The following is a 13,023-nucleotide window of genomic DNA, read 5'->3' on the forward strand; positions in this document are numbered from 1 at the left end:
GTCACGTATTGGTTACTCAACTTTTTTGTCCTAATTTCTTACCATTGTCGCTTCGGTTTAGGGTTAGATTTACATAAAATGACACCCTTACCTAAACAAACTCTAACCCCAACGTCAGGTGACAATTGGTTAAAGTTTAGAAAATATAAAAGAATAAGTATTGTATCTTTTTTTTTTATAAACCAATAATTAAAGTGACAAATACTTAAAGTGACATATAACACAAGCACCAAATCTAACCCTAAACCGAAGCGACAATGGTTTGAAAATAGGACAAAAAAGTTGAGTAACCAATACGTGACAGTGACACAAACAGAAAAGCGTGACATGCTCACGCTCAAACGCGGCAAAGCGTGACATTGTCACGCTGGTCCATGCGTGAAATAGTCACGCATTTTCGTGATATAGGGTTGAATATACATGACTATATTATCAGTGGTGTATAAAACCCTTACATAATGAACTATTATGTTTTTATTACCTTAAGAGCTGTTTTTATCTACATACGCCACGGGTCCCCTTGCATGGAAATCGCGTCATGTTTCTACAGTAGCCCTAGCGTGTTTCGTCCCTACGTTGTCTCAGACGACAACATGTTTGTCCTGTGGCGACTATGTATGCGTTTTGAAATTGAGGGGTGAGCTGTTGGTTGCAATTTTCAATCTCACCACTAGATGCCGCTAAAATCTACGCATCACCTTTAAGAATGTCAAAACATACATTTTTAAAACTATAATGTTTTTGTTGCAGCTATATTTCGTTTTTTTTCTCTTCCTCTCTGACCTTCACATTGAAATTCACTGCATAAACACAGATCAGACTGAATTTCATAAACAATGACCTTCACAAAAACAGCACAAGGTTTGAAAAACTTTCTCAAATTTTAAAGCCCAAATCTCTGAATAATAATTGTTGATGTGTAAATGCATGTGATCGCCTGATGTCAGTATGGAGTGTATGAGTTGTATTGCAGATAATAGTAATAAACAATAAACTGTAACACTGCAGGAGTTTAGAGCTGTGAACCTTCATGATAAAAAAAGTGCAAAGGTAATTTGATTTCTGTTAATGTGACCCGGGTGAGGTTTAGGGTTTGAGGCGGGTCAGCTCTAAAACTTATGATGTTATGATATGATGGGGTTTGTGGTGTGAGGTTTATTGATTGTTGACCGCTTTCCTGTCTGTGGCAGAAATATTTGACTGGTTAATCCATTTCTGTGTGTGTGCGTGCGTGCGTGCGTCCGTGTGTGTGTGTGTGTGTGTGTGTGTGTGTGCTAACAAGCCTGGCCTAATCAATAACTGCTAAATCAGCCATAGCTCACATCAAAGGGTCGTGAGAAAGTGCATCTCTCTCTCTCTCTCTCTCTCTCTCTCTCTCTCTCTCTCTCTCTCTCTCTCTCTCTCTCTCTCTCTCTCTCTCTCTCTCTCTCTCTCTCTCTCTCTCTTTCTCAGAATCACTGTAAAATGCTTAACCATGTAAAAATTACTTTTTTCTATCGACTTTTGTTTCTTACTTTATTCAGTTTACTATAGTTATTGTATGTGCCTTTGTTTGGTCTTAAAGCAGCTATTTCATAAAAAAAAATATTTTTAGTTTTCCCTTTCTCTCTCTGTCTCTCTCTGAACCTTGCTCTGTAAAAAATGACCCTGTGACCCGATCTGACAGCTTTCCAATGGAAAAGAGAAATTAATCTTGGAGAAAGGAAACAAAGTGTGTTATAAAAAAAATGCTTAAGATTACACTCATTGTTTACCTGTAAAAGTGTACACAAACACACAGCTCTCACTTTACCCATTCATGTAGTTTTTGTTATTCTGTCCACACACAGACACACACACACACACACACAATGTGTGATGAAAGTGTATGTTGTGTGTGATTGAGGCGATACATCAGTGTGCATTACGTACTCATCTGTTATCTGGCATCAGTCCTGTACAGCATACATAGAAGGTGAGATTGTAGTACAGTACAAGTGTGAAGTGTTTGATATATATTCTAGATATATTTTCGGTTATAATACAATGTATTATACGATAGAGAATTATTATTATATTAATAACTTACTCAGAATTAATCATAATGACTTCAGGGAATTGTATAATGAATTACTGTCTTTGTGGGTTTTGTATGAGGTTAACAGGCATTTATTTTCTTCCTTAAATGAGCTTTCCTCTATCAAGTTTCTAAGTGGGTTTCAGGATGATGTTTTTTGTGCGAGTAAAGAAAAACATTCCTTGGAGCATTTTTAGTATTCCAGGGATAATGAATTTGACTCAATGTTACTCTCTCTCTCTCACTATGTATGTATGTATGTATGTATGTATGTGAATTGACTTTTTTTTTATGGTATTCTGAATAAATTTGTCATAAAGTGTGATCTGATCTTCATCTTAGTCAGGGTATTGACAAACATAACGTGTCTAAAAATAATTACACAAAACTATTCTGATCTTTATATATTTTTAACACACCCATTCAACATTCAACATGGCAGTAGAAAAAGTAGTGAACCATTAGCATTGATAACTGGTTGACCTCCCCATGTGATTGGCCAAGGACAAAAAAGAAGGAAAGAACCCCAAACCATTGGGACCTTGGAATAGGGTGGACCTGAAGGCCTACATGTTATTTAAAATGACTCAATTTTACAATATAGTACTGGTTAAATTAATTACATATGGTTTTTTGAGTCATGGGTTGAATCATTTTCAGATCAGCAAAAAGAGTGATGTGGGAAAATAAAATAAGAACAAATCAAGAAATTACAAGCATATAAAATAGAAAAGAACAAAGTTACAAAGAAATATAATCAAATGAATAATAACATTGTAATAACACATTGTTTTCTATAAATTCAATATAATTCATCTTTTTAAAGCTATAGAAGTGATTTTCATTTTGTATTCTGTAGTTTGATTAACATTTAGTGACACAAACATAAATATTTCTTATAAGCAACCCAGTCTTACAAAATTGTTAAAATTTTTGATTCTTTTTTCGTGATGTTGTTCTCATCTCAGAAATAAATATTGTCATTTTGCCTTTTTATCTACCATTAAGAAAAATTAAAGGCACATTGTGTTGTGTGAAACAGTATTTCATGTAATGTGCCACATTGTGTGTGCGTGTGTGCGTGTGTGTGCGTGCGTGCGTGTGTGTGTGTGTGTGTTGGCACACTTGAATGATCTTTCTATTTCTAGCACAAGTCATTGAGCCGCTTAGAGGCGTGACCTTTCACCCTCTTTACTCTCGCTCCTCTGACTGTGTTTACATCAGTCCTTATGTTATCATGCTGAAGGTCAGAGCCGCAGTCCTTTCTCTACAATATTTTCATCTGTCTCTTTCAGTGTTTCTCATTCATTTGTATGTTTGTAATCCTCACAGTCATGACAGTACAGTAGATGCAGCAGCAGCTCCACACACCCTTCACAGTGACCTCCAGACCGCTCAAGGTGAATGAAAGTTGAACCATTCCTGTTGTGATGCTCTGAGTTAGACAAACAGACCTGAGGAAACGCTGCTGTCCAGATATTGACATGAACTATAAACATTTTGACTTTTGATTGTTTAGGCAAACTCTTTTCAAAACTACACAGTCAGCAAGAGAAGATTGAATTTAGCTTTTCTCAGCTGAATACAGTGTAATACTGTTAAAGATTTTAGACATGTATAACCATTTTAAGTCTTGCACATTCAAAACAAATATATGAAGCAGACTTACAGCTCAATAAATCATTACAGATACCGAAGAAATTATGAATAATTGCTTTGAATGATTCAACTTTTTCTTATATATATATGCAAGATATTTTGGTTTGGTTTGTACATTTTGGGGTTATGCTTTGTTTTTTTTCACAGTAAAAGTTTACAGGTGAATGCTTGCGTGTTGCATGACAAGTTCAAAATAATACAAGTTTAATTGATTTGCCAAAATATATGTATGGAGGTACAGTATTTCTGAGATCGAGCCCCATCTAGTGGTGGACACAGTTACTGCAGCGATCCTTTCCGTCTTTACACCCAGTTAAAATTAGGCCACTGTTTGATCATAGGGGCGGTTTCCCGGACAGAGATTAGCTTAATCCAGGACTAGGCCTTAGTTTAATTAGGAAATATAATTAGTTTTAACAAACATGCCTTGCTAAAAACATTACTTGGGTGCATTTTGAGGCAAAAAAAACGGGCAATGATGTATTTTAAGATATGTCAGTGCAAGTTGTTTTCAGTTTGGAAAGTCTTACATTTATTTTAGTCTATACTAATCTAATTCCTGTCTGGGAAACCACCCAAAATACTTTAAAGTAGTGTTGGGCAAATATTATCTAGATGAATCTCATACAAAATAAAAGTTTTTTGCATAATATATGAGTGTGTGCTGTGTTTAATTATTATGTACATATAAAGACACACACATTCATGAATGTATTTAAGAAACATTTACATGTGTACATATATATTTATTAATATTTTTAAATATTATATATAAACAAAAAAATGGATATATGAAGAATAATGTTTTGAAATGTATATATGTATGTGTGTGTGTTTAAATATACATAATAATTACACAAATGTACTTTTATTTTGTGTGTGATTAATCGTGATTACCCAATTTATAAAAATTATTTACAAATTTTAAACTGTCTAAGTTTTAATAATGGTTCGGAATCTGATCTCAAACAAAATTCCTTCACAAAAATGCAATTATTTCAGCTTTTTGCAAAAAAGTTTATAAGCAGAGAAAAAAATATGAAAGGTTTTTTTTCCGTTTTGTTTGTTTGTTTGAAAGTAGAGGGTCTGTTCTTTCATTTGCTATATTTTTTTATATATTTTTAGAAGAAAACTTTCCAGGGATGCATTTTGTGAAACTTTTGTGAAAATTACAAAAAAAAATGCTGGCGGGGAATGAGTTAAATGTAGCTGTTTGTTGAAATTTTCTGAGAATTTGATTAATTGTTAAAATGTTTAAAATGTTTCAAATGCACAAATACTTTCAGCACTTTATAAACAAAGCTTTGATTTATTTGTAATTTTTTTTGTAATTTTTTTTGTAACAACATTAAAATAAATGAGTGTTCTTGCATAGTTTTGATGAGTTCACTATTATGGTAAAATGTAAAAAAAATATTAATACATTTTAATAAAGTTAATGTGTTGTATGGAAAGTTATGGGATAATGTTTTTGTAATTTCATAATTTCACCACTAGATGGCAGCCGATATTCACGCTACATAACAACCCAATTATGACTTTTTAATTTATAATTCTTCTAAACATACATATTTTCATCAAAGCAACATTACATCTAAATCTATAATATATAAGTGGCGATGAAGTTTTAAGTGCCTTTGCATTAACAGACCTATTGTGCAATGTACAAAACATTTGTTTCACTTTAAAGTAGGCCAGATTCGTGCATATAATACATATATCAAATTTCCCCATCATAAGCATGTTATTAACCGAAATTCTGCTTTGTTTTTGCCCACAAATAAGGAACATTTGTGTAAAATCAGTCATGAATATCACCTACAATGAAAATAATAATGGGTTTCATAAAACTCATTTACTGGTTTCAAGTCTTCGTCATGAAAATTCACTGGATGGATGGATATACACCATTTAAACTGGATGTCTATTAGATACGAAATGTTTCCAAACAAGATTAAAATTGAAGAACTTCCCAACTTTCCACCAGGTCCATTTGACTGCACGTTCTGATTCCAGCCAGTGGGTGTCGCTGTGTCGCACGACGATCCCAGTGGATCCAGTGGACGGGATCGCGCTGTTGTGGCAGTCAGATACACACACGCGCGCGCACACCAGCAAAAGCTTTCACTGTCTGTCCAGCGTGTTCATGTGAACGGATTGTTGCGCTTTTCCCTGGATCTAGAAAACCACACGGGCTCGATACATCACAATGCGTGGCTGAGGAGAACCATTCAGGATTCTGGTTTAAAATTCCCCGTTTTCCTCCCTTGACCGCGCAAACTGAGGATCCGGCCAGCGCGGCGATCATGTCGGGGAAAATAGAAAGCAAGCACGGTAAGCGTTCACCGGCCCTTCCCGTAACTTACATCTGTAAGCCGAATTGCATTTAACTTTACCGAAATCCGCTGTGTTTCCAAATACATGTTTAGGGATGCATAACATGCATTGGTTTTTCATCTTTCATTTGGCCCAAAAAGAGAGAGGGAGAGGGGGAGTGAAATAAATCAGTGCCCGTTAGCACACGCTAGCGCGAGGCAGGACGGGACATTTAAACGGGACCTTCTCGGTTTCACACAAACCCAAATAAGATGTTTCTGTTTTCTGTCTGTGTTATTAAACATGCATTTATCCATACGTGCACGTGAATGCGACTCATACACACCTCGTAGCCTGCTGCTGTTGTCAATCATGATCAGACAGGACTCAGATTCAATGCTGTTATGCATGACTTTACTACATCTGTTTTTTGTATCAGGCCAGGATTGTTGGTTGTTTGAAGAAGATTGACAGCACTTATAGGTGTTTAACATGTGCCAACACCATTAAGTTGAATTTTAACATGACTGACTTAAAAATATTTAAAGAGTTCATAAGTCTGTAAAGTATGACACTTGTTAGATTTAATGGAGATATATGTGACGAAACTGCCTTGAAAAGTGATCCTAAATAGTGTAGATATAAATTCTGGGTTTTAGAAGTTGATAGAAATGTGTATGTTGTTTTTTGATTTAAATCCCTCTGCTGTGTGAAGAAAATGTGTAGTAAAGTTGTGTATGTGCACAATGCTTGAGAAAATGCATCACATGCCACAAGTTGGTTTTCCAGTCTTAATGTTTCGTTTACTAAAGTAGATATTTGTCCTGCTTTGCAAACTATGTTTATGTTATGAAAGAGTTGTTTGACTTTCCTCGGTTTGACTTTCGCATGTGGCACATCCTCAGGAATATGACAACACAAACTGGACGCTCTCGAGTATGAGATGTGTGTTTGTGTGCGAGTTAAAACCATAAAGTTGTGTTAAACTGTGTAAGAGATGTCTGGTTGTAAACTAACAGAGAGCAACAGGAGGTTTCTTTCGGCAGTGGGGCGGAAACTCAATCCCCCGGTCATCTCACCCAAAGCAGCTGTCCCGTACGCCCGATCGGGTCAGGGTTTAGGGTGAGGCTCCAGGGCAAGCTTTGTTGTTTAGTATATGTTATATAAATATCTTAAGGTTGATCGCTGTTACTAAGGATGTGTGATATTTCTGTGACTGTGTTGTTGGTATCAGCTGATGATATTTGAATCACTTATTTTTTTTATGCACTTGTAAAAGTTTATTCATTCTCCATAACACTAACTGAAAAACATTTTATTATCAGCCAAAATGTTGACATTCGCTACATCTGCTTTCTTCTGTATTGGAATTCCCGTGCGCGGGAAGGTGAGGAATTCTTATCCTGAGGCGTTTCTCACCTCAACATTCCTTTGTGGCTCACTTGAAAGGCTCATTTGTCTGATGTTGGTGCAGTTGAACGTGTCTGAGCTTTATAAATCATGCCAGCGCGCTTCCTGGAGAACTGACCTAATCTGAAGTCGTCCTGTAGTCGTGGAGGTTCTCTGCACTTTTCTCATTCTTTGCATGCTTCTTTCAGGTCTGTGTTGTGTCCTGTCTTGTATCGACCTGCAGGGTGTGTGTGCGGGGCGAGTGAATTCTGGGGCTGAGCACAGTTAACCCGGCGTTTATAACAGTAACAGGACAGACTGTGCAGAACTGTGCCTGTGCTGATGTAATGCTTAGCATCAACATGTTTCTTTGTCACCGTGGATACGCTGGTGATGTCATAGAGACACTGTCATTGATACAGAAACAATATAACATGTCAGCCTGCTATGATCTTTCTCTCTCTCTCACAATTTATAGTATTTGCCTGTGTTATAGAGAAATAAGTTATTTAGAAATTCTCTCTCTCTCTCTTTCTATCGCTCTCTCTCTCTCTCTCCCCCCTGTGTTGTTAAACAAAACCAGGAAACTTATACGACCTCCCTCAACTTCCTTACAACAATGAGAAAATTAATTATTAGGTGGAAAATTAGTGTGTGAGAAATCTTGTGTGTGTCTTATGCCTTCAGACCCTACAGTTGCGTGGTTGGCAGTATGACCAAAATCATTTACCACAGTAAATGAGTCATTAAATATCACAATTATGGTGAAAAATTGCGTTATTAATAGGAGGGGTGTAAAATTCCAAAAATACTACGCATCTATGCATCACATGGTTTGCAATAACTGATTGATTTTAATACTTCAAAATGTTATGCATAGCCAAAGTTGTAGGTTGATGCAGATGGCAAAGAGACAGAAAGAATGTGAGACATGCTAGGGTTGTCAAACGATTAATCGCATACAAAATAAAAGTTTGTGTTGCTTAATATATGTGTGTGTGTCCTGTGTGTAATTAATATGTGTATAATATATAAATACACACAAATAATTGTATAAATTTAAGAAAAAATTTATTTATATATCAATTTTTAAAATGTGTATATATTATATAAAATGTATGAAAATATAAATGAAAAGTATATACACATGTAAATGTTTCTTAAATACATTCATGGATGTGTATTTATATATATATATATATATATACATAATAATAATACACAGGACACAGGCATATATTATACAAACACTAACTTTTATTTTGTGTGCGAATAATCGCGATTAATCGTTTGACAGCTTGAATTATTACATATTTTGTAGGGCTGCAACAACTAATCAATTAAATCGATTTTTGAGTGTTTAAAAATTTTGAGTTTAACGCAGAGTGTTTCTCTCTCGCACTGTGTTCTCTGTTGTTTCCACCGCTGCATTTTGTCTTGTTTTATCTGAAAAAAAAAAATTAAGTTGTTTGTTTGCTTAAAACAAGCTAAATTATCTGCCAATGGGTTAATAAAATAATCTTGTTTCTGTTTGATATTATATCTCATTAAGATTATTTTTCTTACCCCATTGGCAGATAATTTTGCTTCTGATTTGTATTGTTCTTTATTTTTTGTATTGTATATATTTGGAAGATGTAAAACACACATGTGTATGTTTTTTGTGTAAGTTTATTATTATTACTTTCACAGCTCAGGGATGTTCAAGGAACAACATGTTTGCTAATTTTCTGAAGTTTTCAGTTCTGTTTTTGAATAAAGGGTTGGAAATTAATGCTTTTTATTATCCGATTCATCAATTAATCAAAAAAATTATCGGCAGATTAATCGATTATTAAAATAATAGTTAGTTGCAGATAATATATATGAGATGTAGTTTTTAATCAATCATTATTGTATCGCACACTGCATTATTAAAAAAAATATCACATTTTCCTTAACCTATTAAGACCTGGTGTGTCCACAACAATTTTCTGTTGTTTGCACCATAATAGTTAATTCTGTGTAACTGGAACCAGTTGTACACAAATGTGGACAATTACACTGGTTCATGTTCAATGAAAAATATTTGGATGTTATATTTATTGGTTCTTCGTATCCCCAAATATCTGGAAGATATCTAAAATGTAGGCCAAACCAAAGCTCGGGTCTTAGGAGGTTAAAATACAATGCAGCCCTAATGAATATTAAGTATATATCTGATCAGACATTTATACCAATATACTGTCCAGCCTAAACAATAAACATTAGACAAACCTCAAGTTGAAAGTGTGATGACTGCTGTGGAAATCACATGGGTGTTGCGTTTAGTATTGTATCTGAGAAATAATGGTAAGCACTTGTCACAATCCCAAAGTAATGTGTCATTTATTCAGTGGGTGTGTAGAGGAGTTCTTGTGGTGTTATGTGAATTCCTGCAAACAAAAGTATTTTATGTATTTGTACATAGATTTGTGTTGCATTTAGTGTGTTTGTGTGTATTATGAATAGTTGTTTTGGTATTCAGATCCCTGACAACAGATGTGTGAGTGTTGGTATGTGATACAAACTAAAGTTAAGGTCTACTGAAAAAAGCTAGATTTACACCGCAATGATGTGCATTTACACAAATCCGCCAAGACTGTGCCAGGCCAGTAGATGGCAATGTTACTTTGTAAAGAAACACTTCACCTCCGCCCACATACGCATTGTTTTACATAGCAATAAATTCATTTAAGATGATAAAACATTGAGCAGTTTTGTTTAGACGGCCTTCCATTTCGTTCTTGTTGTATTTAGCTGTGATCGGCTGTAGGCTTTTGTTTCCAAGTGTTTTTTCTGTACAATGAAAGCTTACGGTGCAAAACTAAAATAAAACTTTTGTCTCGACAGGCTCTGGTTTTCTGATTGGTTGAACTGGAGTGTGGTGTGCTGTGATTGGTCACTGTGTATATTTTGGCTCTTGATTGGCCCGAGAAGTATTTCGAGTAGTTTCTGACCACTTGTTTCTTTCTCCCTAAACTGTAATTTGGGGTTTTGGAGAAATAAGTGCAGTAGACGACCAGGATAAAAACCTAGCCGTGCTATCCTGAGCTCTGGTAATTAGATGCTTGTGTGTGTGTGTGTGTGTGTGTGTGTGTGTGTGTGTGTGTGTGTGTGTGTGTGTGTGTGTGTGTGCAGATCTGTGCTTGTACACACATAGAGGTTTACTGAACTCAAACTGGACTGGGCTTGATGGATGTCACATGGACGGCAGAGATTTTCCTTAAGCATTATCTGATCCCTGCCGCTATTTTACTCATTTATCGATTATCTCCAATGCCTTTTTCCAGATCGGTGTAGTCGTGCATACAGCGTTCCATGCCGTAGGCCGTATCGATCATTTTCTCACGTGTCTGGACGTTTTTCAGCCGTGTGCTGTGCATTAGATCATTGTCGGATCTCTCCACGCTTCCTTTTGGAACTTGGATGTTTTGGCATTCCAGCATAATCCAGCACTCACGGATCGCTGACACGATGGATGTCGGAAGTTTTCTGTCGGAGTTTATTTGTAGAATAGTCCTTTGGATTTAATGAATCGTCTGAGTCAAGTCATGAGATTTGAGTCGAGGGTGACTAACTGTGATGTCTTCGGTCCTGGATGCTTATTTTTGACTTCTGTCAATAAGCTGGAGGAGGGTGGACAGCAGACTTCTGCCTTTCTTTGTTGACTGAAGTAAATGTGTTGGTTTGGAGGTCCGTGTTTATGGCTGGGATGAGGTTGGTTGACGTCTGTTTCAGGGTCTAAGCTAGTTTATAATAAGCTTCTACATGGGGAACAGCAGCCGGAGAACCCAATGTCTTCTAGAAGAGGACTTTAATACAGAGGAACCGGAAGAGACGGGTGAGAATGAGCTCTGATAGATGATCAATGTCATCTCCAAGCTTCTTTTGAGAGTATTTGGACTTTGTTAGATAACTTCAGTGTTATGTAATATACGGGCGGGGTGAACTTTGAATTTTGTAGTTTTATATTCACAGTTTAGTAGTTTTATAAGTGTTAAGTTGCTCTTTGAGCCTTCGTTTCATTGCAGTCATAAAGTCTGTTTAAAGACCCTCTTTCGTGTTGATTTTACACAGTAGTTGTGGCTCTGTTGTGGGTTTACTTTGGTTTTAATGGCATCTGAAGTAAAGCTGCATTTTGGATAAAAATGTTCTTCATTAATCCGTCTATTTACACTGTCGGTTTGGATTAGTATTGGGCGATTATATCTCGAGATTTTACAGCCTTATGATGGCATTTGATTAAATTTGCCAAGGAGATTTAAAAATAAAAATAAATAGGAAAGTTTCCAGAAGTAAGCACAACCCAATCCAATCTTTAATGTCTCATTGGTCTCTAAGTTAGAAATGGCCTTAGGTGCTGATAAATATCTTGTCCGGTTTTATCTTGACATCTTACCATCTGGATGGTTTTGGAGGCATCTTATGGAGCTAGTACCTGATTTTTTAGTACAACCTCAATTTAGGTTACAAGCAAGACATACTGATACTAAAATGAAGGGCTGTACGATTATGATAAAAATCGACGATTGACGATTATTCCCCTTGTAATCGTAATTGCGATTATTAGGACTGGGCCGGTATGAAAAATTCATACCGTGGTTATAGTGGCCAAAGTTATCGCGGTTATCAATATTATCATGGTTTTGTTAAAATGAGATGGAAATGTTCAAAAAGAACTGATACACACACTGAAAACATTTGAACAAGTTTTATTTTTGAAAATCACAATTTAATATTTCATGTCACTGAAATTATTTGGTAAAAAAATAAATAAATCTGTCTAATAAGTTTACCGTGAATGAATACAATACAGTATCCTTTAAATGCCTTCTTGTGCAAAAAACTATATTGCATGTGCGCCTGCGTCAAACTGATTCTGGCTGGACAGGATTTACAGCTAATTTTTTAAATCACGGTAATCAAACACGGTTGTAATGATAATTAAATTTTAAACGATAATACTAACCGGTTTTAATCGTGAAACCGGTAATCGTCCCATCCCTAGCGATTATTAAAGGTGTCATAGAATGTAAAACTGTATTTAGGCATAGATGAATAATAAGAGTTGTGTACATGGTAATGACATATCGTGAGCCTTAAAAACGATTTTTTCCTCCTTCTCGTGAACCTTGTGCATGCAAAAGACTGCTGGAAAACAGACCAATCTCAACATAACACCAACTGTGACGTTAAAGTGCACCCCAAACATTAAATGAAGTACAATGTTGTTACAATGCTAAAAACAAACTTGTGACAGCTGAGTTAGCGCTCAGTCCCTCCAGAAAAACGCGATTATGCGCACAATCCATTCCGCATATTTATGCAGTGGACACATTTTTTTAAATACGCCGCACTTTCGCCGCATAAATTGCAGATTTCCGCACGCAAAATATGCAGGGCTTGCATGATTTCATAATCCCCGCATTTTCGTAGCAAAAAGTCACATATATCTTAGAAGAAAGCTGAAAAATGTAGCATTTATTTCACACAAGCGCAGCGTCCCCTGTTGCCATGGGATCGCTATGAAGTGACATAATTACGCAACGTGAACATCAACGAAATGCTGCAAAAGCTGCGAA

General features: G+C 35.9%; 1 protein-coding gene across 8 annotated transcripts in view; it reads left to right on the forward strand.

Annotated features, from left to right (window-relative positions):
• The first annotated feature begins 5,692 nt into the window (after positions 1-5,692).
• rapgef1b (Rap guanine nucleotide exchange factor (GEF) 1b) overlaps positions 5,693-13,023 on the forward strand; it is a 56,947-nt gene continuing 49,616 nt past the window's right edge. For 3 of the 8 annotated variants that reach the window (XM_065243755.2, XM_065243758.2, XM_065243760.2), the window contains exon 1: positions 5,694-6,049. In XM_065243755.2, the coding sequence (XP_065099827.1) occupies positions 6,022-6,049 (28 nt within the window). In that variant the 5' untranslated portion in view covers positions 5,694-6,021. Of the gene's footprint in view, positions 6,050-13,023 lie in introns of all 8 variants that reach the window. The other 5 variants (XM_065243759.2, XM_065243757.2, XM_065243756.2 and 2 more) reach the window with 4 other exon arrangements.

This window comes from Paramisgurnus dabryanus, chromosome 18, assembly GCF_030506205.2.
Source record: "Paramisgurnus dabryanus chromosome 18, PD_genome_1.1, whole genome shotgun sequence".
Lineage (NCBI taxonomy): Eukaryota > Metazoa > Chordata > Actinopteri > Cypriniformes > Cobitidae > Paramisgurnus > Paramisgurnus dabryanus.